Source organism: Acomys minous, assembly GCF_964271855.1.
Source record: "Acomys minous genome assembly, chromosome: 19".
Taxonomy (NCBI): Eukaryota; Metazoa; Chordata; class Mammalia; order Rodentia; family Muridae; genus Acomys; species Acomys minous.
This window is the reverse complement of record NC_140499.1, coordinates 60,942,363-60,968,383: the sequence shown is the minus strand read 5'-3', so window position 1 is coordinate 60,968,383 and position 26,021 is coordinate 60,942,363. Positions and strand designations below refer to the sequence as shown.

The following is a 26,021-nucleotide window of genomic DNA, read 5'->3' as shown; positions in this document are numbered from 1 at the left end:
ATGGGCTCTGGCTCCTTCACCTCTAAAACCAAGGTTTAGAGGTCCTAATTTCTTGTCCTGATTTAGGGACAAGGACTTTGGAAGTGCAGATAAATTCTGAAAATCGAGCCTAGGGTAGCACACCCTGACACACACACACACACACCACCCAACACAGCCCTGTAGCCTGACTGCTCTGCTCCAACTTTCCTGTCCTCCTCAGTGTTCGGTTCCCACCCTGGGTGTCCCAAACGTATCTCTGCTGGGACTGCGGTTGACGGAATCATCTAATCTGTGTCTCTATGTCCTCTTAATTAGGATGGTGCTTCTCTGGGCACTCACAGATCGCAGAAACAAATGCAACCAAATAGAGAAGTCTCCGACTGGCCCCTCACATCAAACGCAGAGCTCAGACCTCTGCAGCAACAGGCTACACGCCTTTTCCCTCCGAACCTCACCCTTGGCGAAAGGCTGTAAACATCGTCCCTAAAGGCTGGCTGCAACTTCCATTCAGATTATCTAACTATGATTTATCATCGGGTCGGCTAAGAGGACCACTGACCTTTGAAGCGACCTGTGGCGGTCTTCCAGAGCAGGCAGCCATCGTGGATAAGTTTTCTCCGCAGAAGCTCCTCTCGGCCGAAGGGGCCCTTGCCAGGCACGGGGGTCTGAGCCCGAGGGTCCATTCGGTTGTAGATTTCCTGTAGGCGGGCCCCTTTCTCCAGCTCGTGTACATCCTGGTCCACGTTGGACAACAACTCCTTCACGAGCCCTAGGGCTGCCGTCAGGTCTTGGCACTCTTCTTCAATCCCTGGTGCCGGAGGCCCAGCGTGAGAGAAGAGTTCGGCTGGTGCCACTCCAGCCCAGTTCTACCGGAGGCTGCTCAGATCCCCTCCACCACCACCACCACCCCGCTTCCCCACCCCCCCACCCCTTGGCCAGCTCCTGGGCGTCCCCCGGCAGGCTATTCCTCACCGTGGGAATGCTGTAGGATCCGGCTGATGAGCACTGGGTATTTGGTGATCCGTTGTGTTACCAGCAGAATGCACTCCTGGACCCCGTGTCGTTTCATCACAGCTGAACGGGTCACTTTCTGTAAGGGAAGGTGAAAGACTAAGGGGACAGAAAGACTAGGAGCCCAAGCTCTGAAGCTGGCCCAGCCTGGCATCCGCCCCATATTAGCCTCGGTGAACAGCCTCAGGAAAACGGGGGACGAGAATGTCACAGGTCTGTGGTGATGAGCAAACCGATAAAGACGGGAGAGAAACTAATCCAACATCCTCTTGCCCAGTGAGGGTTGGCTGCTGATCTAGGCGTGAGCTGGGCGTGGTGGTGCACACCTTTAGTGCCAGAGCATGGAAGGCAGAGGCAGGTGGATCTCCTGAGTTTTGAGGCCAGCCTTGTCTACAGAGTGAGTTCCAGGCCAGCCGCGGCTGCATAGAGATCTAAGAGCACAGGCTACCCCGGGGACGGGAGGTTTGGGTGTGCACCATGAGCGGGTGGAGCCTGGGCCTGGAGACGCTCGCTCACCCGGATGAACTGCTGGAAGCGTTTGTCCCGAGCGTACAGCTCCTTATAGAGCTTTAAGGCCTTGGTGTGGCGGCTGCAGAACTCTGAGTAGGTCTTGCGCATCTGCTCCGCGTTGGAACCTGAGAACTTGACGTCAGGGGAACAGGACTAGATCAGGACCTCCTGCAGAGCGGCACGTCACCCCTCACACACCTCCGGCCTTCTGCTAGACAGTGTCCTCCGCTCCAGCTCCCCCCCCCCCACTTTCCCCCTCCCCCAACCCCATTTCCCTTCCAGCCATCAGAGTTTGTTTGGAGGTCAGAACTGCTCACTCCTCGGCCAGCAAGATGGCTCAGCAAGTAACAGCACTTGCTACTGTGCCTGACAATCTGAATTCACACACACACACCACACACTCACACACATACACACTCACACACATACACACTCACACCACACACACACAACACACTCACACACACTCACACACACCACACACTCACACAGACAAACACACTCACACACACACACACACACATATACACTCTCACACACACACACACACTCACAAACATACACACACTTTCACACACACTCACACACACACTCCAGGCATGGCAGCATGCACCTCTAATCTCACCCCTTGAGAAGTAGAGGCAGACAGCCGGGCGTGGTGGCGCACGCCTTTAATCCCAGCACTCGGGAGGCAGAGGCAGGCGGATCGCTGTGAGTTCGAGGCCAGCCTGGTCTACAAAGTGAGTCCAGGACAGCCAAGGCTACACAGAGAAACCCTATCTCGAAAAAACCAAAAAAAAAAAAAAAGAGAGAGAGAGAAGTAGAGGCAGACAGATCTCTGTGAACTCAAGGCTAGCCTGGTCTACATAGTGAGTTCCAGGATAGCCAGGGCTACATGGTAAGACTCTGGTCTCAAAGCAAGAAATGCAGGCTGTTCTGTGGTGGCACACGCCTTTAATCCTAGTACTCAGAAGGCAGAGGCAGGCAGAATCTCTGAAATTCCAGGCCAGCCTGGTCTACCAAGCGAGTTCCAGGATAGCCAAGGCTACACAGAGAAACCTTGCCTCAGAAACAAAACCACTAACCAACCTCCCGCCCTGCCCCAAAAAAGAAAAACCAACCAACCAACCAAAAAAAAAAAAAAAACAACAACAAGAAATGCTCAGTTCTGTCCTGACTCCTCCTACAAACATCCTCCAGGAGGCCAGCCTTTTCTTACCTGGTTGATGAGCAAGTCACCCAAGCGAAGGATGACAAAGTTTCGGGTGCTGCCTGGACATAGGGCCTGGCGCCTGCGCTCCAGCAGCTGACTGAGGAAGCGTGTGTGAATGTCGCTAAGCTCGTCCACGCAGGGGAACAGGCCCTGCACCACACCTGGCTCCAGCTGCAACTCTTCCAGCATGCCAGTGCGAAAGAGGCGGGTCATGATCTTCAGGGTCCTCACGTGGTGCAGCTCCGTTTGAATCAGCTCTATGAGACACAGGGACATTTGTCCCTGTCACCTACCTCAGGCACAATACATGGGGCCCTAGGTGGGTCTCCTCACCTTAGATCATGGTCTAGTTTCTTTTTATCTCTATGCCTTGCTCTTTCGAGCATTAAGTGATTTTCTATTTTAGGGCAAGCATCGTGTGTGTTAGGTGTGTAGGGCTCCCTGTTCCGGGCACAGTGCTGGGCATGGAAGAAGCAGAATGGAGACCAGGTGAGGCCTTGGGAGCTGCGTGCCGTGGTGCACACCTGTAGTCTCACAATTCAGGACGCTGATGCAAGGGGACTGACAGTTTGGGACCAGCCTGGCCTAAATGGTAAGACTCTTATCTCAGAGAGACAAAATAAAAAAGCCCAAACGGAGCCAGGGTTAGTGGTGCATGCCTGTAATCCCAGCACTCACGGAGGCAGAGGCAAGCAGATCAATGTAGGTTTGAGGCCAGCCTGATCTACAAAGTGAGTCCAGGACAGCCAAGGATACACAGAGAAACCTTGTGTCAAAAAAAAAAAAAAAAAAACCAGCCAGGCATGGTGGCGCATGCCTTTCATCCCAGCACTTAGGAGGCAGAGGCAGGTGGATTGCTGTGAGTTCAAGGCCAGCCTGGTCTACAAAGTGAGTCCAGGACAGCCAAGGCTACACAGAGAAACCCTGTCTCAAAAAACAAAAAACTAAACACACAAAAAAATGGGGGCCGGCTGGAGAGATGGCTCAGCGGTTAAGAGCACTGACTGCTTTTCCAGAGGTCCTGAGTTCAATTCCCAGCAACCATATGGTGGCTCACAACCATCTATAATGTGACCTAATGTGCACTATATACATAATAAATAAAAAATTTTTAAAGATTTATTTGTTTATTTACTGACTATCTAGACAGTGCTCTGCCTGGATGTACACCTGCAGACCAGAAGAGAGCATCAGGTCACATCGCAATGCGCCACTGGTCTGGTTCGAGGCCTCTGGCTTCTGCTGCACCATCCATCCTGGATCCTCACTGGGATCCCCTCAGCTATCCTGTTGTTGTCTTGGGCCGTGGAGATGCAGCTTTGTATCTGTAGGACCATCTATAATGTGATCTAATGTGCACTTATATACATAATAAATAAATAAATCTTAAAAAAATAAAAAAAGCTCAAAAATTAGGTGCGCAGGCACAACCTGGTGCCAGACAGGGACATGGAGGCCAAGGCTAGGATGGAGGTGTCCCAGCAGGTGGGCGGCAGAGGGAAGAGGCAGCTCAACAGGGCCTGGTAAGAGAAGGGAGGACCACGGTGTCCTTGGCTTGCTTACCGTAGATGACATCTTGCTGTTTCATCACGTCCTTTTTGTGCTGCTGCAGGAAGCTGCTGTCCACGGCGAGGCTCCACGAGTCTGCCGCAAAGTCCTTCTCGTCCATCTCAAAGTCGCTCATCAGTTCACTGTAGATCACTTCCGCACCTGGGCGTCGGTGCAGTGGGGACATCAGAGCCCAGGTCTCCCTTCCCTCCCTCCCTCCCCTTCCCACCAGCCGTGCCAACACCCTTCTCCCCGAGGCCCGGGGGCTGCTCACCTTCATCGATAAGGGATTCCACGGACTGGGTTCGGTTCCGCACGTTGAGCGAGTCTGTGGACTGGGAGAGGATCCGACGCAGCCCCAGGGGAGACTCATCATTGAAATGTCTGAAGGAAGTGGAGGCCATCTGCATCACCCCCCACTCGGGCACGAGGTCCCTTCCCAGGTGGGGACCCAAGGTTGGGGCTCCTAGGGGTGGCTACTCTGGCCTGGAACTTATCTTCCACGTTCTCTGTCTCTCCGGTTCTGAACTCAGGGGAAGAAATGATTGCTCTCGCCTGCCGGGCCCCCTTTTCCCCAGACAGAAGCTCACCCAGCGATGTTGGTGGTGGAAACACTCTTGGCCAAAGACAAGGAAGAGCGGCCACGACGGGACCCTAGGAGGGACTGCCGGAAGCTATCGGAGGGGTAGATGGCAGAGGTTGGCCGCTCTCTGGTGGTTGCTGTGAAGGAGGAGACCAAGCAAGAGAAAATGTAATTCCTTGGCCCTTTGGCCTCCCAGGCTCCTCGAATGAATCTGAGGTAAACTCTCTGGCCTGTCCTCCGCTTCTTATGGTTGGAGAGAGTTAGCAAAACCCAGGAAGGTAACACCACCGTCCACTCACTGTGCAACCCCTGGGCACGAATTTCAAGCCTGTTCTTATGTGTTTGTCAAACCCCAGAGAAGCCTATGAGCAAACTGAAGGCCAGGACTGTTGGCGGAGGAGCAGGAGGTCTTTCCTCCCGCTCCCAAGCGAAACGTGAGGCCTGTCCGGGGTGACCCAAGCTGCTGAGAAGGAACTCGGGCACCCTACTTTTTCTGAACAGACACTTGACTGTTGCCACAGAGAGTCCCCAAATGAAGTATAAATAAGTGGCTATCGTAACAGGATGCGGCAAGGCTTAAGTAACCAGCCGTCCCTGTCCCTCACCCCTATTTGGACGAGCCTGTCTTGATACTAAGGCCAAGAATAGGGCCCATCCCTTATGCGGCCCCCACCCGAGACACTTCCGTTTAAAAGGAGCTGTGCCCGGGTATGACCTCATGGGGGCAGCAGAGCCCACCACAGGCTTAGAAGGCTGGTGGTCCTGTGGCTCATGGGAACTTCCCTGTTACTCACTCTTACTTCGAAGAGAAACGGACTGCAAGGCAGTGTTGTTCTTGAGCAGTGCGGCTTTCTGTTGCTGTGAGACACAGAGCAAAAGAGAGAGAGACACACATACACACACACACACACACACACACACACACAAAAACAGCTGTCACCCAGGGACAATCCAGGATCTGGCAGCTGCAGTTGAGGGCACCGGGGTAGGTGAATTAGTTGCGGGCCTATGTTTATAGTAGGCCTGTGGCCTATGGTCACTGGTCTAGGGTGCCCACGGCAAGGAGAGGGACCTAGGGCCAGGAATGAATGGAAAGGCCCCCACCCCCACCCCACTCGCACCCCCACCCTCTGCCCGCCCTGCCCTCTCACCTTCTGCTTGACCTTGGTACAGTTGGCCAGGGTGTCTTTACAGCGGTTGTGGATAGTCACATTGCAGGCTGGGAGGGTGGGGTAGAGAGGGTGAAGGGAGGGCTGGGTGGCACAGGAGGGGGACACGCCCACATGTGAACACCCAGCTCCACAGGCCACAGGCTCTGCAGACACTCTCCCAGCTTCCCAGAATTGTTGGCCATCCTCACATGCCAGTCCCTCCCCTGCGTCCCTTCATGCAAGATGCGGGGAGGGGGGGTGAGGGGTGAGGGGATGGGGAGGATTGGGGGAGGTAGGAGGGGGTGTCTGGTGTGCACAAAGGAGATGGCACCGGATGAGCATGAGGACTCCCAAGACCAGAGGGTGGCAGAGAAGGCCAGAATGCCACTCGGTCCCTGAGGAAAAGCTCCCAGGGGCCCCTCCCCATTCCCAGCTTGGCCGTCTTCTGCATCAACTCCATTCAGGCTGCTTTCTCCCTTGTAGGCCTGGGAAGTTCTGTTCCCCACTAAGGCGAACTACAGCTCCCACACTCCATCTGCTCCTCCCCATCCCCCGCCCCACTTCTCCATGAAGTAGGAAAGGAAACAGGAGGAGCTGCGCCTTAGGCTCAGGACCATGGCTGCCCCCTTCCTGATATGCCCTCGGCTCTACAGCTCGCTCGCCCACCTCCCACCCCCACCCCACCCCAACACCACAGGAAACTCTGCTAACTCAGGAAGACAATGCCCAGCACCACGCTCACTTCCACAAATACAAGGCGCACAGGGCGGGACCAGAAGGGGCCCCCCTTGACAGAAGCAGGGCTGTGGCAGCGCTCACCCCTGCCCCCCCCCCCCCCGGAGCTCCCTTCTCCTACCCCCAACACCTAGTGTCTCTGGATCAAACCTCCGCTTTCCACCTGCGCTCAAAATAGTGCTACCCACCTCCCCAGTTCCCCTGGCAACGAGCTTCCGGATTGAGTATTCTGTCAGGTCTCTAGAGGGATCGAGATTGGGGTTACCGCTGCATCCTTTTTAGGTCTATATCAAGTGGTAGAGAAGTAGTGAGGCAGGCCTCATTGGCTCTTTCTGAGGTTCCTTCCCAAAGTCCCAAAGGGATCTGGAGGCTAGAGCGGGGGTTCTGCTGGTCAGCCCAAGGCTCAGAGGACGGCCTGGGGGTGGGGGTGGGGGTGGCCAGGACGGGGCTGGAGCCCTCTGCACCGGTATCCTAAGGAGGCTGGAATTCCTCCCGTTCAGTACAGGGTCACCCTGGGACAGGATAAAGGTCAGACATGGGCAACACTAGGAGTTTGGAGTCCTTCCCCCACCACCACCACACTGGTCCCTGCTGCATTTCTTTGCCAGGGATAAAGAAGGAGAAACTCCCATCTTGTCCTTAAATCAGCCGACTTCAGATTCTACCCACATGCAACAGAAAGGCGGCGGGGGGGAAGGGGGTGGCTGGGGGGAGGGCAAGGGGATCCCCAAATCCAAACTGTCCAGTGGGGCCCAGGAAGACGGGCAGAGGCAGCTGCAAGGCTGGCGGCCGCTTTCCCTCCAGTCCGTACCCTCCTCTTCCACCCTGGGTCACACACACATTCCTGCCCATTCTCCCAACTGTCAGCAGCTGTTCAGGGAGCGAGGGGGACACCCAGGCGAGGGACAGCTGCGAGGCCAGTAATCCCAGCCTCTGTCAACCCACACCCAAGAGGCCAGCTCATGCCACATTCCAACAGCCACCACCCCAGTGGGAGGAAGGGTAGCAAGGGACCTGAGCCCAGCTGAGGCCCAGAAAGTAGAGGTCCCCCTTTTTTAAGGATCCAGGGAAGAAAGGGCAGAAATAAGAATGAGGGTTGGTGGTAACCGAAGCAAACACTTACTTGGGCAAATGAGGGCTTCCTTGGCTGTGATGCTCTTGTTACAGGCATAGCACATAGTCATGCCTGAGACCGAGATGGTGGTAAAGAGGTGGCCGTTGGTATAGCGAGCATCCTTGGCCTCCTTCATCTTCTCCTTTTCCCGGGTCTGTGGAAAGGTTGAGAGACAGAAGTGAGGCCAGAAGTTCCCTAGGTACCTGGCACCCAGAGAAACGGGCTGAGTGAAAGCAGAGGCACGGAGGAAGGTGAAATGACACCAATTGCTGGAGCATAGCCTGTGCAGGCATGGCCAGGCCCTGCGCAGCCAGTCCCTAAGGCTCCCAGGCCTCTGACCTACCTGACCCCGGCGACTGGGCTGCCTCCTGTTGCCACTCATCTCCCTAGCTCTAGATCTGCGCGTCCTCACTCCACCTCCCAGCCTCAGCTCTGCTCCTCGCCCCCGGGGCTGCTGTACACTCTCTCTCTCTGTGCTGGGGGAAGATGCGCAGAGAAGAGGGGAGGACCAGCGAAGCAGAGGGTGCCAGCTCACCAGCGCTTTCCAATCTATGGGAGTTAGCTCCTCTCATAACCATGACAACGGGTGTTGGAGCTGCTGTCTTCAAAGCAGTCATGGGGGAGCAGGGATGGGAAAGCAGGAGATCCCCTTATTAGATTGGGGGGGCCCAAAAAGTCTCTTCAGTCACCCCCAAGCCAGAGGTCGGGACCCTGAACCTCTAACTCTTCTACTTAACACTCAGTCAAAACCCAAAAGATGCCTTTCTGGCCGTGTGTGTGTGTGTGTGTGTGTGTGTGTGTGTGTGTGTGTGTGTGTGTGTGTGTAGGGGGCGGGGGCTCAGGTAACCAATCTTCTGGCCTCCACTGCCCAGTGCTGGGATTACAGTGCTCTTGTATTCCTTCTTGCCTGAGACATGCCTTTGCCTTTAAGCTTTCTCCTACTTCCTCCAGCTTCTGCAAGAGTCCTTGACTTCTTTTCTATGCCCTCCCCACCCCCACCCCCACCCCAAGCTCCCGACTTTTCCAAGAGCCAGAAAAGGTGAAAAGACAACCCGGCTGTCATAGCTCATGCTTGTTATTTCCTGCACTTGGGAGACTAAGACAGGAATATTGCAGCAAGCCTGGGCTATAGAACAACAAAAACAAAAACAAAAACAAAAACACAACAACACACACATATACACACACCACTGAAGAAGTGGAGGCAAAGAACTTGGGAGTTCAAGGGTATCTTTGGCTATATAGTGATATGAGGCCTTATCGCAAAACACCAACACACACACACACACACACACACAGGTTGGGGGCTCAGCAGTTAAGAGGAGCACTGGCTGCTCTTCCAGAGGACCTGGGATCAATTCCCAGCACCCACACGACAGCTCACAACTGTCTGCAACTCCAGTTCCAGGGGCTCCAACACCCTCCAACACATACATATATACAGGCAAAACCCTGATGCACATTAAAAAAAAAAAAGGTTAGAAGTGGGCAGACAAGAGAAGCAAAGGCACCTGCTGCCAAGCTTGATGACACCAGTTCAATCCCTAGGCCCCACACAGTGGGAGAGCAGAATTGACACCCACATTCAAACCACAGCATGTACCCAGTAAATTAGAAAGGCCAGGACAGCTGGTACAGCGAGGCACACAGCTTTAATCCCAGTACTTGGGAGGAGAAGCAGGCGGATCTCTGTGAGTTTGAAGCCATCCCGGCCTACAAAGAAAATTCCAAGCCAGTAACAGCTTCATAGTGAGAGCCTGTATCTAAATTAACTAGCTAACTAATTTAATTAAAGATGTTAGCAGCCTAGGACACTATGCAGGGCTGAGAACAGGAGCCCCAGGTTGAGGACACTGCGACCCGAGCACAGAGTCACAATTCAGTGAAAAACATTCAGCTGGGCCTGGACAACCACTAACAACACTGGTAGGCAGAGTGGGGGAGGGTGGGGGAAAAGGGGAAGTGCAAAGATGCTGCGTCAACAGTGCAGGGGCCAGAGAGCAACGGACCACAGTGCCCTCAGTCTTGGGTGTCCGGAACCAAGATCCTCCTGTCTTGGTCCTCCTAAATTAGGGCAGCCTGAGGATGACAGAGCCCAGTGGCCGGGATGTCACTTGTTTATCATTCGTCTTTGTGCCCCTTGTCCACCTCAGCCACTCACTTTTCCTCTCTCCCCTACTGTACTGTTTGGGTTGTTTGTTTTGTTTGAATCAGAGTCTCCCTATGTAGCCCTGTCTGGCCTTGAACTAAAGGTAATCCTCCTGCCTCAGCCACCCAAGTACTGGACTTGAGGGCAGGCGCCATGAGGCCGGAGCTTCTCTCCGTTTCCTGCCTCCCCTCTCTCTTCTCTCCTCAAGTTGTGGTCTTCTCTCCCTGTTCTCAGATCTTGGCTCAGGCACTCCTCCCCTGTACCTCCACCTTTCTCTCAGCCTCGCATTTACTTCTCCCCTAATGCATGGGCGTCCCTCCCCCCCCCCCCCCCCCCGCTGCTAGCTCCTCCTCTCCTAAGAGACACCCCTCCCTTAGACTCTGGTCTCCCATCACTTCAGTGTCCTCCTTCTCCAGTGGCACCTACCTACCTGAATCACCAGAAAAGGCTCCCATTGGTCTACTCTCCAGCTGTCTTGGGGGGTGGGGGGAGGACGCTCTTAAGCCAAAGTCACCTTGTGGGACTTCAAAGGCCAAGTCTAAGTAGCTCTCCCCACTACTATGTACTCTTTCCCCTCTCTGACCCCGCCCCCTTCTCTAGGACACCAATCTGAAGTATGACCACTTAAGACAATTTAATTAAAAACAAGCCAGCAAGCAGCCACGAGACCAGCAGTCAACAAAACAACATGCCTGGCAAGGGCCTCTCCAGAAAGAACAGTTGTGTGTGCAGATACGCTACAAGCTGCCATGGGCTCTTTGCACGTGGCTCTCTGTACTACCTGCCTGGACAATTCCTCTGGGAGTGGCCAAGGGAGAAAGGACTGAGCCCAGAAAAGGGCTCTTCCCTCCTCGGCGCCACTGCCCATCCAGACCCCAGTTGCCCTCTGGTCCCTGCCTTCGACCTGCCAAACACTCACCCTCTCGAGGAGCGGGCCCTGCTCTGGGTGGGCAAGCAGAGGGCAGCGGCCACAGCAGCAACAGCACATCCCAGCACGGACACTAGGCAGCAGCGAGCAGCCCTGGCACTGCCTAGCACTATTGTCCCAGAGATGGCTGTCCTGAACCCGCCCCAGGGCTCAAGCCGTGGAGAGCAGAAAGACATGGGAACTGCTTACCAAGGGAGGAAAGTGGGCTGACTTGATTTATTCTCCCCCATAGCAAGCAGAGCAACTCTTTGAGTCCTCCATGGCCCAGCATGTCCACCAGGAAAGGGCCAAGCACCGCTAGGGGTGGTGTACACACCTGGTCGGCCAGTACTCAAGAAGGCTGAGGTAGCGGGGGCGATGCACGATTCAAAGCCAGCTTGGGCGACTTAGCAAGATTCTCTGTCTCAAAATTCTAAAAAAATGGGGCGGGGATGTTGCTTAGGGTTCAAGGATCCAGTAGGCATGAAGCTAGACACGACGGGGTTCAATGGTGGAGCACAGAGGCAAGAAAGACCGGTCACTTCCCAGTCCAAATATCCACCCCAGTGCTCAGAGGCCTTTCTGCTGGACCCAGCTCTGGTGGGACCTCCTGCGTCCTCACAGATCTGAATGAATACTCTGCCCAGCTTACCGATGTTATCCTAGCTAATGTTACACATTGGGTTAACCGAACGTCAAGGTGAACAGACCTGGGCGTTGTGGCATACACCTGTAAATCCGATGCTTTGGGAGGGGAGGGTTGAGACAGAAGAATCAGGAGTTCAAGGCCAACCTTCAACCTGAGACCCATACCTAGCACAAAGCCTCATGTACAGCAGACACCCAATGTGTGCTAGGCAATGGAAGCGGAAAAAGGAAGAAAAGACAGGGTCTCCAGTAGCTGCCCTGCTCGGAGACACCCTTTACTGCCTATGAGAACCTTTCAAACTTCAGTCCCCTCTCCTGTCTTTCCTCGCCCTCCTCCCAGAGCACTCCCAAGCCCAAGTCGCCTACTTCCTCTGACTGAGACCAAGAGGGTTCCCTTGGGAAGTCAAAACCTCCTTCTACACTGGAGCCAAATCTTGGCCACTGCTGGGGGGTAGAGCCTTAGGACTGAGAGCTGACAAGTTCGCTCCATCCTGTGCTCTAGGCTGAGAAAAACAGTGTTATACATAAAGGTAAACCTAAACTCTGGCTTCCCCGGGCTCCACAGGGTGAGTCAGCGCTGCTCTCCCGGTTCTCTCCATACCAGGGGCTCTGGGAAAACTGTGTGGTATTCACAACCACCTCTGTCGACAACCGGCCACCGGCTGAGGCATCTTCCTCAAGACTGCCCCCACCCACCCAGAGGACTCTTGAAGGAGCCGCACTAGGACTAATTGCCTGTGGCTCCACCCTGGATAGCCAAGACACGGGGTCCCTGGTTGTGAAGGGGACCGGCTGCTGCTCAGCAGGGCAGCGCTTGCAAACTTGGTTTCAATCCCACCAGGGGAAATCTATGAGACTGAGGAGGGAAGCGAGAAGATTCCTGCTGTGAGTCCCAGAGGAGGGCTTTGGGCGGTCGGGACAAGGCCCCGCGCCTTCAGAAGCTCGGGGAAGGGAACGCAAGGCTGGAAGCTGAGAGAGCGTGGCCAAATGCAGACACCAGAGCCAGAAACAAAAGAGAAACACATCACTGTGCACACAAGGGCACTTAAAGAAGGGTGCTAAACCCCTGGACAGTGGGCCAGGGCAGCGTGCTGGTGAAGCAGAAAAGCACTTAAACCATAGGCAAAAATAAAATCCAGCTAGAGACTCCCAGACCCAGGTACCCTGGACCCCAGCCTGCTCCCCACCCCGCCACACCTGTCGGGCCAGGAGGGAGAAGGCAAGAGGCAGACAGACGGGCATTTGTACAGGCGAACAATGGCTGTGCCAGACTCCCTGCCCTCCTGGCACAAGGCAGGCCAGCTGAGTTGGGAGGGGGTAGCTGCCGCCTGCAGCCCTACCCCCACCTCCCCGAGGAGACACAAACAAACCCAGAAGGGTCTAGCCAGCCTTCTCAGCCATTTCTCTGCCTTGACCAATTCACTCAGTGCCCACATCCTACATCCACACAGAGGCTCAACTTTAAACGGGAACTACCTCCTTATGACCACAGAGCACCGTAAGCATTCATTTTCAAAGAGCACCCCCAGAGCATCTCTGATGGAGAGACACACCCCCAAACACAGGTAACACCCACACATGGGAATCACAGTCTGATCCTCAGATCCGTGCCCTCCCTGATTCAAGGTCACAGTTCCAGTACCAGTGGGACAGAGACTAGACCCCTCTCCTCCCCCTCTGGCGCCCCTGGGTGTGCCGTAGGCGCTCTTCAACCATCTTGCAGTCCCTAGGTGACCCCTCTTAAGTCTTCAGCTTCCTGTGCCCAGTTTTGCTTCCCATGACCCCCTAGAATCTTTTTTTGATGACCCCCCCAAAACCACAACTTCCTAGAAGACCCCCCCAACTCCTCAAGTCTCCTAACTATCAAGGGTATTTATTTCCCTCCGGGGCTCCCCGAGCCCTCCTGCCCTCCTGGCCCTGCACACAAAGCCAGCCACCTCTCTGGTACTCAGAACAAAGGCGACCCGCTTCTCCCGGCTCCTCACCACACACACACACACACACGCACACGCACACGCACACACACACACACACACACACACACACGCACACGCACACGCACACGCGCACGCAGCAGGGTGTTCAGGAAAACCCGTGGTGCCCTGATCTCCGGCCCTTGCTTTGTTCTGTGGGCCAAGACTGTTAGGGCTCCGGAAAGTGGGGAGGAGAGATAAGGGGGTCTAGAGATGGAAAGAACATCTTTGAGGCTTGAGGAGGTAGGAAGCAGGGCAGAGAGAGCTGAGGGGGTGGAGAAGAAGGCAGCGCTGAGGGTACATGGAGAGGGAGCCTGTGCCCGTGCCCGTGGATGGAGAAAGGCGCAGGTTACACTTGAATTCTTCCTTCGGTGAAGATACCCTAAGAGGAAGGAACGAGACGGGGAGGGCAGCAGGCCTTGCCCAGACCTTTCTCTCCCTCATAGGTAGCAGGGAAGACCGTGCTCCTCAAATAATCTCATTTCCAGTGGGCCCCTCCACTTCCCACCACAGTATAAAAAGAAAGGAGACAGCTGGCGCGCTTGGGGAGGGGGGAAGGGGGAGCTCCAGGGTTCGGTTGGCTGAAAACCAACTCCCCCACTTCGGTAACCACAGCTTTCCGGAGGTGTCCCTCCCCTTCCGACCAGCTCAAACTGACAACCTCCCTCCTCCCCACGGTCTCCCTGCCCTCTCTGAACCACTCACTGGTCCCTGTCCCAGTCAGATGCCCCAAGCCTTCCTCCATGGCTAGTCAAAGGATAAAAGAGCCAGGCTTCTGGATTTCCAGTTACTGTTTTATGGTGGGGGGGGGGGAGAAAAGAAAAACAAGGCATGAGATGCCAGGTGTCTGGGCTAGAGAAAGGCCCCCCGAGAATGTCTTCATACGGCCCCCACAGGTCTGGCCTCCAACTCCCCCATGGCTTTCCTTTTTAGGGTGGAACCAAATTTCCGTGCTTTCAAAAAGTCCTCCCTTCCCGCCGCCCGCCCCCCCCCACCAAACCCTGGCCCTACTCCAGGGTCTCTGCTCAAATGGTTGAAAAAATAAACAGACTTTGGGAGCTGGGCCTGGCCAGTCGCTAGGGTTGTTGAGAGCCTGTTTGCTCTCACAGTTCACACTTCAGTCATCTCACCCTGGAGCTAGAGCCCTGCTAGCTTTCCTTCCGGTTAGCAGACACCCATCCCAAAACCCTAAGAAAGGCCTTAAACTGAGCTAACCCCTGAGGCCCTCCACCCCAACCGACCTTGTCCCAGTGTTAGCACTAAGACAAAAAAGCTAATGCTGGAACCAGGAGGAGGAAGGAGTGTGGCTTGCCAGCCTGAAAAAAAAAAAAACGATCTGCTTGGCTGGCTGCAGGAGGGTCACTGCGCTCCCTGGGAGGACAAGGATTAAGATTAAAACCCCTCCCCGCCTAGCCTTCTAATGTGGGTGCCCCGAGGAACTGGGAGGCGCCGTCAGCCTGAACCAGCTTCACTTATTCATCCACAAGTCCTCGGCCTCACCACTTCCTGGGAGCTGAGGTATGGAAAGTCGTGGCATTTGGGAGTGGGTCTGAATACAAAGACAGGAATAAAGGACACTTGTAAAAAGCGCGCTGGAGAGGTTGTGATGCAGTGTGTGTGCTGATAATTACCCAGCCAGACTCCAGATGACAGGTGAAGGGCCCCCAACCCGAGGCGATAATTGAAATACGGCTGTGGGATTGGGTCAGCAGAGGTGGCTGGAGAACCAGGAGCCTGGAAGCCAGTGGAATAGATAAGGTTGGAAACAACTCTGGGTGCCAGGAACCCAGCGGCGCTCGGGATGAGGGAAGGCATCCCAGCTACACAAAGGCGGCTCGCTTCACCTGAGGGAGTCGGCTTGGCCTGGCGGCGGGAGGGGAAATGGGCTGTCGCTTGTTGTCTTGACCCCAGCCACCCGCCCACCCCAGGCAAGAACTGAATCACAGCTGGAAAGTCCATCCGCACGAAGAGGAGGAGCTGACTTTTGTCTTGGAGGGGCGGGAAGGTGGGGGAGGGAGCTGGGAAACCACCCCCTCCGGCCCCCTCCACCCGATGGTGGGGACAAAGGGGGAAACGACGGAGCCAGCGCTGGGGAGCACCGCCACGAGCGGCCCGGCGGAACTGGGGCGCAGAAACAGACGCCCAAGAGCGTCGCCCCCCCCCCAGGAACCCGACGCGTTCGGCCCCCTTTTCCCACCCCGTCCCTTACCAGAGCAACTTTCTTCCGAGCGGCCCAAAGCGCTAGGTCCCGCCGAACTACTGCTGACACAGCTCCGCTCTATTAGATCTCCGCACAGAAGCTGCGCGGGTGCTGGAGACGCGGGTCACGTCGCGGTCCTCCAGCCCCCTCCCCACGCGCTCGCAGCCCCACCCACCCCGTCCGGCCGCTGCGCGCGGACTCGGGCGCCCCAGAGCGGGCGGGGGGGAGACGCGGGGCGGAGGCCCCGGAGGTCGGCAGGGCGCCCCGGGTCGCAGAGCCAGCCCACCTTGATCGCCAGCTCCTTGCTCCGGTCGATCCGCGCGCGCGTGAGGGATTCGATCCGAGACATAATCCAGCGGGAACCGCGGGAGGACGCGGCGGGCCCCGGGCGTCCAGCTCCGGCGGGGGAGGGGTCCGGCCGCACGCGTCGGCCTCGGGGACAGGAAGTCTGAGTCCCCTCGCCCCGGCACCCAGCGCCAGTTCCTCAAACCCTAGTCTCCTCCCCCGCCCGGGCTCAGGAAGGGGGGAGGCGGAGCGGAGGCAGGGCGGGGTACCGGCGCACCGGACGGGACGCCAGGGTTAGTACCGCGGCAGCCTGGCGGACAGGGGTCCTTAGACAGGACCAAGGCTCCCTCTTGCTTGCCTTTTCCTTTTAGCGCCTAAAGGCACACGCTTGACTCTTAGCTCGGCTCTCCCTAAGAAAACACTGTCACCGGTTCCGGGTAACTTGACTCCTTAAGGACCCTCAGGTTGGAGGCCGCTGGGGGAACCAGCCATAAGGGCCCATCGTCAAGCAGGCTTGAGTACACGGACCTCATTTACAGTGGACTGGTGCGACAAGAGGGAGGAGGAAAATCAAAGGGGAACTAGAATCGTCATCATTAGCAGATTTCACTCTCCCCCAAAAGAGTGAAGAGAAGAGGACTCATTTCCAAAGTCAAGGAATCCAGTGGGGAGGGTTGGTTCCTCCACAATTCCCCCCCCCCCTCTGGGCCTTGTGGACCGCGCTCTGACCACCCTTCGCAGCCCCACCTCTTCGGTCATGAAGCTGAGAAGTCTTCACCTTTCCTCAGGCTAGCTGAGGAAATCCTTCCTTGTGTCCTGACACCAGTTCCCTCAGCTACGAGTTAAACCAGACCCAGAAGACCAGAAGCAGCCTGCCCCGGTCAGGAAGCATTTCCAGCTTGCTGAGGAGTGTGTGTGGGTTTTTTTTTTTTTTCATCTCTCTCTGGACCCTTTGAGTCAACCTGAGTTTCCTGCCACAGTGGGGAATTCTTTCCCCAGTCTGCTCCGTTTCCACCTTTCAAGGTCTCCGATTGCTCTGTAAAAACCAGAGCACCCTGGGACCCTGTAAAAATGTAGGGTCCTGCCTAATCTACTTCCCCTCCCCCCAAAAAAAGTGTGTGATAAAGATGGAGGATGCTTCTGGCCTTCTCGGTGGCAGGGCAGCATGGTGCTGGGCTGCAGGGTTTCAGCCCAGCCCAGCGCTCTTGGAGTGCCAATTTTAGCCTCCGTCTCTATTTTGGGTTCCACTGCCTCAACCACAGGCTGTGAGGCTCCTCACCCCTGCACCACTCCTGACCTACCCCCTGCCTAGCGACTCCCTCAGCTTCTACACCCGTTCTCCTCTTGAGGATCCTTATATAGTAAAGGGCAGAAAAAGAAAAAAGAAAAGCAAACTATGCCCAGTCTGGGCTAGCTAGATGAAGCAGAAAGGACAGTCCCAGGCCAATTCTGGTTCCTGTAAAACTGAGGGAAGGCCATAGGAACTCCTGTGTACCTTCTGGCTCTGGGATTGCAGACTTGCCTCCCTTGAGTGACCAGCTAAGGCCAAGAAATGACTAACAGCCAGCTAGCGTTCAGAATGTTAGCTATGGGGCTTTTAATGCTGGAGGCTCAGAGACCTCAGATGGGCTAGGACCTCACTTTTCTCCAAGGCCTGGGCCAGAAATTGTTGTAAACCAAACTCTTGACTAACCAGTAAATCTAGGTTTACGCCCAGACTCTTTTGTTGTTGTTTTGTTCAGGGTGGGGAGGGTTGTTTTGTTTTTTCGAGACAGCGTTTCTCTGTATAACCTTGGCTGCCCTGGACTCACTCTGTAGGCCAGGCTGGCCTCAAATTCGCAGAGATCTGCCTGCCTCTGCCTCCCTGAGTGCTGGGATTACAGGCGTGTGCCACAGCACCTGGCTTACCGCCAGACTCTGTGTGGGACCAGTCAGTACATAAAGATTATGGAGGAAGATGATCTGACCTCCCAGCCTTTTACTATGTTTCCTCAACCTTCAGCTTGATGTCCACCCGACCTGCTCTCACCGCTCCCTAAACCCCTGTCCTGGGAGTGGGGGGCAAGCCTTCAGACCCACATGTATTTAATGAGCTATGTCTTCAGCTTGACTCGGTTTCTGTTTTGTATCCTCTGGAACAATGAACATTTTCCTTCTGGTATCCTCCTTTTTCCCAAACCCTTTTATTCCAACCCTCCTGTAATACTATCCAATGACAGCTTTCAGAAATTGCTTATGTGTGTGTTTATACGTGTGTGTGTGTGTGTGTGTGTGTGTGTGTGTGTGCAAAAACCTCTGCCAGAATCTAAAAGTAGCCAATGTTTTCATTGGCTCATTTAACTTGGGAAAAAAATATGTCAAAAATACCACTCCCATCGACAACTAGGGAGGAAGGGTCTGGTTTCCAAAGAGCCACTGGAAGAACCAAGATCGGCCCTAGCAGCCTAGGCCCAAGCACAGACAGTCCACAAAGCGGCCTTTCTTCTGATGACTTTGAGCCTTGGAGATGCCTCAGGGGTGACTAAGGTAGACATAACTGCAGTGGCTTCCCAGCAAGAGCTGGTGCAGGAAGTCTTTTGGGTTTATTGAGGGAGGCACAGGCCGCTTAACATGAGTGCTGCACCTCAAGCAAGCTGAGGGATCTAAGTAACCCAGCCTCCAGGTTATCTTGTCTGTGAAATGGTGATTAATGTACCACCACGGCTTATCTCTGCCAGAGCCATTCCCAGAAGTACACGATGAGCTCCAGGAAAGTGTTTGGCCACCTATTTGATGCCAGTCAAGTGGGGAGGAACAAGCTACCTCCTCCTCTCCATCCCTAGCAATGTGCAGAAGTGGTACCCAAGCCAGGAACAAGGGAGACCGGGATAGCATGATGTAGGCATACGCATTCAATGAGGGCATAGAGACAGTGGGTGGGGTTTCAAAAGAGAGAAACAGAGATGCAGAGACGCTGGTGAAGATAGGCCGGCAAGCAGAACACTGTACTGACCTCCACTGGCTCTTCTTGTTCCCTGTCCATGCACCAGTCTACCCAGGTTCCCCTTTTTCAAGTTACTCAATCTCCTATCTGGCTGTTAGGCCAAGGGTGAGTAAATGCAGTGTGACGGTCTGACTGACGGAGCCTGCGTCCTGGGGGTGGGGGGAATTCAGACCCTAAGGGCTTCCTGCTTGCTTTGTTTTCTAGCAATCAGATTCCTGGCCCCGCCTGCCTCCTCCCAAGTCCAGGGTTTTTAAGATGGTGATTTGCGAAATCACGTCTCCCAACAGCCTCCAGTCCCTAGCAATGGACCTGCTGACAGCTCTACCGTCCCTGCCCACCTGTAGGGAGGGAACCCTGGCCTCCAGGAGAGCCCTGCCTTTGCACTTGCTGCCTAACTACCAGCTGAGTAGGATAGTGTCTCCTCCAGGCTCCTCTCAGTGACCAGTGGTCAGAGGCGACCTCAGAATGGGAAGGAGGGTGGCTCACTGGGCTGCAGAGGGTGGAGACTGGGCTGGGCGGTGGTGGCGCACACCTTCAATCCCAGCACTACACTCGGGAGGCAGAGGCAGGCGGACCTCTGTGAGTGCGAGGCCAGCCTGGTCTACAGTCAGGGCTACACAGAGACACCCTATCTCAAAAAACCAAAAAAAAAAGTAAAGAAAGAAAATGGAGCCTGTAATCCCAGCACTAAGAAGGCTTGAGGCAGATGATGAAGGTCAGCCAGGCTGAGGAGCTAAAAGAAGAGGAGGAGAGGGAAGAAAGGAAAGAAGGAAGGAAGGAAGGGGGCCTCCACGGCTCGGTCTGGTGGCCCACGCCTTTAATCCCAGCACTCAGGAGGCAGAGGCAGGCAGATCGCTGTGAGTTCGAGGCCAGCCTAGTCTACAAAGCTAGTTTAGGACAGCCAAGACTACACAGAGAAACCCTATCTCAAACAAAAGAAAACAAAAACAGTGAGTTCCACCGGAGTCTGAGCTACAGACTGAGGCCTTGTTTCAAAACAACAACAAAATGGCTCGGAAGAAAGACCATGAAAAATTCGGGTTGCAGCTAATGTGCCGCCCTGCCTCACCAGAGCCGAGGAGTAAATGACAAAGGAGAGAGAGAGGAACACTTTTGCTTCCTGGCCTCAGGAGGCACACGGCCACACAAGCGCTGCACAATCACATGCCTTTCTAGCTCCCACTCTGCCTGTGGTCTTATTTCAACTCCCTCAGTTGCTGTACCCACCCATAAAATTATGAGTGTAAAAGCACTTTGAAAAACTCTAACACCTATGAATAAGTGAAAGGCCTCGCTGTAATTAACATTCTTGTGTCCAACGGGCAAGCCTTCTGTTGCCCACCTCTTAGCTATGGGTGGCCTAAAGTGAGGGAGCCCTGGGCCATTTCTCAGCTCCTAGCTGTTTTTCTCTTCCAGCTGTCTGCACCAGCTGTCTGCTAAGCTGGAGGTGGGGGAGGCGGGGCCTCGCGGGGCGGGGACAGGGAAAGGCTGATGTACTGGGACACCCCAAGCTTTGAAAGTACATCGTGTGTTCTCTTAAAAAATGAGGGTCCTGCCGGGCTGTGGTGGCGCACGCCTTTAATCCCAGCCGTCGGGAGGCAGAGGCTGGTGGATCACTGAGTTTGAGGCCAGCCTGGTCTACAAAGTGAGGCCAGGCCAGCCAAGGCTACACAGAGAAAACCTGTCTCGGAAAAAAAAAAAAAAAAAAAAGAGAGTCCCTGCCCTGAATCTGTAACAGGAGAGTTGGGGAGCGGTGGCCAGCAAGAACAAGGAGGAAGAGACGTAGGGAGGAGCATAGCGGGTCTGTGCCTCGGTTTCCCGGGCTGACTCCTACCTTGGCCTTGCCGGTCATGCCCAAGAAGAAGCTGAAGGTCCGTCGCAGCGGGAAGCCTGCCCAGGTCCCGGAGTCCACGTCCAGCTGGCTACTGCTGCAAAGAGACAGGGAAGGTTGAGGAGAGGGAGCTGAGGGGAAAAACAGACCACGAGGATGGCGGGTGACCGTGCCCCATTGAGCTAGGAGACTGGAAATAACGCCCCACCTCGTAGCTCCCCAAGATCTGCATGTTCAGGTTTTCCAGGCCCCTCAATTTATGAAGAAACTCCAGACTCCTCCGCGTTCCTCCCCAGCAGGAGATGGGAGGGCAGGGCCCAGTCCCTCTCAAACTGTTCTCCGTCTGAGGAGGTTGGAGAGAGTACCCTCCTGGGGGCATTTCTCCCGCTCTCAGAACAAGACCCTCTGCTTTTGGAAAAAGCCCCTGGGCCTAAAGCCAATGAGAGCCGAATTTCCTGGGATTTCATCAGCCCATCCCATGAGCTAATCCCGGCTGGAGCCAGGAGGTTGTGTCAACTAGAGAATTTTAGGATCACAAATCAGAGCCCGATTCTTAAAGGGGCCATGGTTTGCTCACAGAGACACACTAGCGGGCCGGCGGCCCTAGTCTAATAAAGCTTTGGCCACCCGAGCCAGATAAACAGGTGCCAATTTTGCATGCTTATTTGCATAGTTATTGAAATGTCCAGCATCCACCTCCTTTCTAAGCTCCATTTCAGACCCTGTCCCTCTTCTGAGAATCCCCACAGCCCTCGACTAGCTGTCCTTAGAATCACTGTCTGTCGGCCAGTCACCCGCCATCCAAAGCCACCCATGGTCACGGTCCACCCAGCGGCAGAATGGCCAAGCCCCCTTCTGTCGCCGACAACAGCCAGCAAATCCCGCTGCCATTCGGCAGCTTCCGTAGGGTTTGGCTACTCTTTCTCTCTCCCTAACTCTTCTCCCATCCCTCCTGGCTACTGTACAACAGAATGGATTCTGTGCGCCTCGGGGAGATGGCCGTTTGAAGGCCTCTCAGAAGCGTTCTGGGGAACAGTGTTTGAAGAAGCAGAGAGTCTTAAGGATGCAAAGACCATGGCCCCCACCCATCACTTCTCCACCTAGGCCTTGGATGGGTTGAGAATCCCCCAAAACTCACCATCTGCTGAGGTCTGTGGCAGAGGACTGGACCGAGTTACCTGCCAATACACAAGGAAAAGAGAAATTGTCTAGGAAAAGGCAGACAAAGGCTCCTAAGGCGGCCTCCCCAACCCCCTCCACCTGGATCAGGTTCCCAGGCTGCAGGTGCATGTGACGCCATTCCTGAGGGCGGCCACTAGGGAAGCAGGGACAGAGGGCGGGGTCTGAGGAGAGCACGCTGAACAACTTGAGAGCCAGGTAAAGCACAGAACCAGCTGGAGCTGAACGGTTCGGTTCCATCCTGCTCTGGTAAATGGAGAGGCCTGAGGTTCCGCACTGAGCTCCCCAGACGCCATCTTTCCATGCCTGGTCACAGTTATCTACCTGTGTGCATGTCGGGGGAGGGGCGGGCATGTGGGGGCTGGGAGAGTCTCTCCTACCCTAAGTCCCCCTTTTCTTTGCTCCCCCACTTTCACTTACCATCTGGATCCGAGCTGTGTGAGAAGAAATTGATGGCACTCATGGACACAGCCTTGGACAGCATGCCAGTGGCCGAGTGGACCAAAGTGGCAGCAGATGGATGGCAGAAACTCTGACCCTGGAATTGTGGAGATTCTCAGGCGAAAGCCACACTTGCTCCGCCCTCCTCAAACGTGTCTCCTTTCCACAGGCCTCCCAAGACTCCCCAGACCCCACATCTGGGCTATTTCGAGGGGAAGAGTTGTGATATTAGTGCTGCAGTATAATCCACTAACCTGGACAGAAGAGCCGGGCGTGGTGGCGCACGCCTTTAATCCCAGCACTAAGGGAGGCAGAGGCAGGCGGATCGCTGTGAGTTCGAGGCCAGCCTGGTCTACAAAGCGAGTCCAGGACAGCCAAGGCTACACAGAGAAACCCTGTCTCAAAAGACCAAAAAAATAAAAACAAAACAAAAACAAAAACCTGGACAGAAAACATAACCTTACGTATTTTCCATTGTTATTTTGTGGTTCTGTTGTGCCTGTCACAGTGTAGGTGTGAGGTCAGAGGACACCTTTCAGGAGTTGCTTTTCTCCTTCCATCATGGGAACCAGGGATCAACTCAGGTTGGGGTCCACATAGCAGGTACTGTCACCTGCTGAGCCCCCAGGCTGGCCTTGAACTCAGAGATGCACCTGTCAGCCTGGGGAGTGCTGGGAATAAAGGCGTGTGTCCATCCTCTTGTCTCCACTTTCTGAGTGCCTGGATTGCAGTCACCTATGCTACTACATCCCATTTGTAAACTGGCATGGAGTTTTTTGGGTTTTGTGTTGTTGCTGTTGTTTTAATGTATCCATTTTTGGTTTTGTCTTTGTGAGACAGCGTCTCTCTGTGTTAGCCTTGGCTGTTCTGGACTCACTTTGTAGACGAGGCTGGCCTTGAACTCACAGAAATCCACTTGCGTCTGCCTCCAGAGTGCTGGGATTAAAGGCATGTGCTACCACACTCAGCTATAAATAATTTTTTTTTTTAAGAAAAAGAAAGTTCTGTTTATTTAAAAACAAAAAGACAGAGCCCAATTGATATAAATCACCAAACACACAATCACCACAAAGGGACAGTGTCAGAATGTCTAAAGGACACATTGAGTGCAGTGCGGGAGGAGAGGCGGGGCTCCCTCGGGAGTGCATACGCTGAACCGCCAAGACACGGAGAAGTCTAGTACGGCCCCAGCGCAGAGTGACAGGTACGTTTCTGAAGGTTCTAGATTCTCTCTCACCCTAGACAAAGATTAATTCAAATGAATGAGAGACCTTAAAGTCAAGCCTGGAACTTGGAAATTGCTGGAAGAAGAGAAGGGGCAGGGAGGGAACAGGACATTCAGGATACAGGCACAAATAAAACCCTTTTTATTTGTTTGTGTTTTTGGAAATAGGGTCTTCCCCAGTGTGGCCAAGAATCACCCTGGTGCTGGTATTCCTGCCTCCCTCTTTGGAGTGCTAGGGTTACAGGTATAACTGCCAGCTCCAGTTTTGTTATTTTTATTGTGTTTTATGTCTATGTGTGTGTGCCTGAGTGTATGTATGCGTACTGCATGTATGCAGGTTACCAAAGAGGCCAGAGCAGGGCATGAGATCCCCTGGGCTGGAGTTACAAAGGACACAAGCCAGCCAATACTAGTCCTCGACAAGAGCAGCATCTTTCTAGCTGCAGATGCTGTTTATGGCTCAGGACAGCAGCTGAGCACATCCCCAGCCCTGGGCAGAAAGAAGATTTTTTTTTTTCTGTAAAGGACTCCAAAGGGCAGGAAATAAAGCAAGAATTGACATGTAGGATTACATGAAGTTTAAAAAGCTTCAGCACAGTGAAAGAAACAATTATCAGAGGGAACAGCCAGCCAGCCAGCCTACAAAATGAGAGAAAAATCTAGATTTACAAGCAATGGGACTAATATCTAGATTGTAAAGTTAAAAAACAAAACAAACAAACAAAACCAAAAAAACTAGGCACCAGGTGCGGTGGCTCACGCCTTAATCCCAGCACTCTATGAGGCAGAGGCAGGCAGATCTCTGTAAGTTTGAGGCCAGCCAAGGCTATACAAAGAAACCCTGTCTCAAAAAAAAAAAAAAAAAAAAAAAAAAACAAGGGCCGGGCATGGTTGTGAACACCTTTAATCCCAGCACTCAGGAGGCAGAGGCAGGCAGATCACTATGAGTCGAGGCCAGCCTGGTCTACAAAGTGAGTCCAGGACAGCCAAGGCTACACAGAGAAAGCCTATCTCAGAAAAAACCAAAAACCAAAAACCAAACAAAAACAAAAACAAAAAAAGGCATGGAGAGATGGCTCAGAGGTTAAGAGTACTGTCTGTGGCCCATGCCTTTAATCCCAGCACTTGGGAGGCAGAGGCAGGCTGATCGCTGTCAGTTCGAGGCCAGCCTGATCTACAGAGAGAGTCCAGGACAGCCAAGGCTATCTCAAAAACAACAAAAAACAAAACAAAACAAAAAACAAAAAATAACAACAAAAAAAAGAGTAGTATTTGTTCTTCCAGAAGTCCTGAGTTCAATTCCCAGCAACCAAATGCTGGCTCACAACCATCTATAATAAGATCTGGTCCCTCTTCTGGCATTCAGGTGTACATGCAGACACAACACTGTATACATAATAAATAAATAAATAAATAAATAAATAAATAATAAAATAAAATAAAGTAACAGGCATGAAAAAGTATACAATCCAGCCAATACATAAGCAAGCAAACCATTAACGAATGGCCAGTGAATTTATGAAAACAATGTTCACCATCCTTAGCCAGTAGGATAGGGAAATTAAATTAAACATAAGGATTCTATTTTATTCCATTCAAAATGGTTATCATCGAGAAAACAAACAAAAGGGCTGGAGAGATGTTCAGTGGTTAAACACACCGGCTGCCCAAAGACCCAAGCTTGAGCCCCAGCACCAACACAATGGTTCACAGCTGTAATTCCAGTCCAGGGATCTAACACCCTCTTCTGGCTCCACAGGCACCAGGCACACATGTGGGGCACAGACAGACAGACAGACAAAACGAAACACTCATACACATAAAAAAAAAAAGTCTAAAAATGTTCTTAAAAGAACACAATTATGGGGGCTGGAGAAATGGCTCAGTGGTTAAGAGCACTGACTGCTCTTCCAGAGGTCATGAGTTCAATTCCCAGCAACCACATGGTGGCTCACAACCATCTATAGTGGGATCTGGTGCCCTCCTGTGGCCTGCAGGTGTACATGTAGGCAGAACACTGTATACATAATAATAAGTAAATCTTTTAAAAAACACACACACAGCCGGGCGTGGTGGCGCACGCCTTTAATCCTAGCACTCGGGAGGCAGAGGCAGGCGGATCACTGTGAGTTCAAGGCCAGCCTGGTCTACAAAGTGAGTCCAGGACAGCCAGGGATACACAGAGAAACCCTGTCTCAAAAAACCAAAAAAAATAAAAAATAAAAAAAATAAAAAATAAAAAACACACACACAATTATGCCTGGCGTGGTAGCGCACGCCTTTAATCCCAGCACTCGGGAGGCAGAGGCAGGCGGATCGCTGTGAGTTCGAGGCCAGCCTGGTCTACAAAATG

General features: G+C 53.8%; 1 protein-coding gene across 9 annotated transcripts in view; it reads right to left on the bottom strand.

Annotated features, from left to right (window-relative positions):
- The window catches only part of ARHGEF2 (Rho/Rac guanine nucleotide exchange factor 2), a 64,513-nt gene that overhangs the window by 15,901 nt on the left and 22,591 nt on the right, over positions 1 to 26,021 (bottom strand). For 2 of the 9 annotated variants that reach the window (XM_084768932.1, XM_084768931.1), the window contains 13 exons: positions 22,423 to 22,540; positions 21,962 to 22,001; positions 20,827 to 20,920; positions 7,857 to 8,001; positions 5,999 to 6,066; positions 5,642 to 5,705; positions 4,855 to 4,984; positions 4,539 to 4,648; positions 4,280 to 4,426; positions 2,723 to 2,973; positions 1,510 to 1,635; positions 955 to 1,072; positions 542 to 790 (listed from right to left, as the gene is read on the bottom strand). In XM_084768932.1, coding sequence (XP_084625058.1) covers positions 542 to 790; positions 955 to 1,072; positions 1,510 to 1,635; positions 2,723 to 2,973; positions 4,280 to 4,426; positions 4,539 to 4,648; positions 4,855 to 4,984; positions 5,642 to 5,705; positions 5,999 to 6,066; positions 7,857 to 8,001; positions 20,827 to 20,920; positions 21,962 to 22,001; positions 22,423 to 22,540 — 1,660 coding nt within the window. Of the gene's footprint in view, positions 1 to 541; positions 791 to 954; positions 1,073 to 1,509; positions 1,636 to 2,722; positions 2,974 to 4,279; positions 4,427 to 4,538; positions 4,649 to 4,854; positions 4,985 to 5,641; positions 5,706 to 5,998; positions 6,067 to 7,856; positions 8,002 to 8,190; positions 8,340 to 10,915; positions 10,939 to 15,155; positions 15,259 to 15,733; positions 15,883 to 16,010; positions 16,600 to 20,826; positions 20,921 to 21,031; positions 21,240 to 21,961; positions 22,002 to 22,422; positions 22,541 to 26,021 lie in introns of those variants that run through there. The other 7 variants (XM_084768930.1, XM_084768936.1, XM_084768938.1 and 4 more) reach the window with 7 other exon arrangements.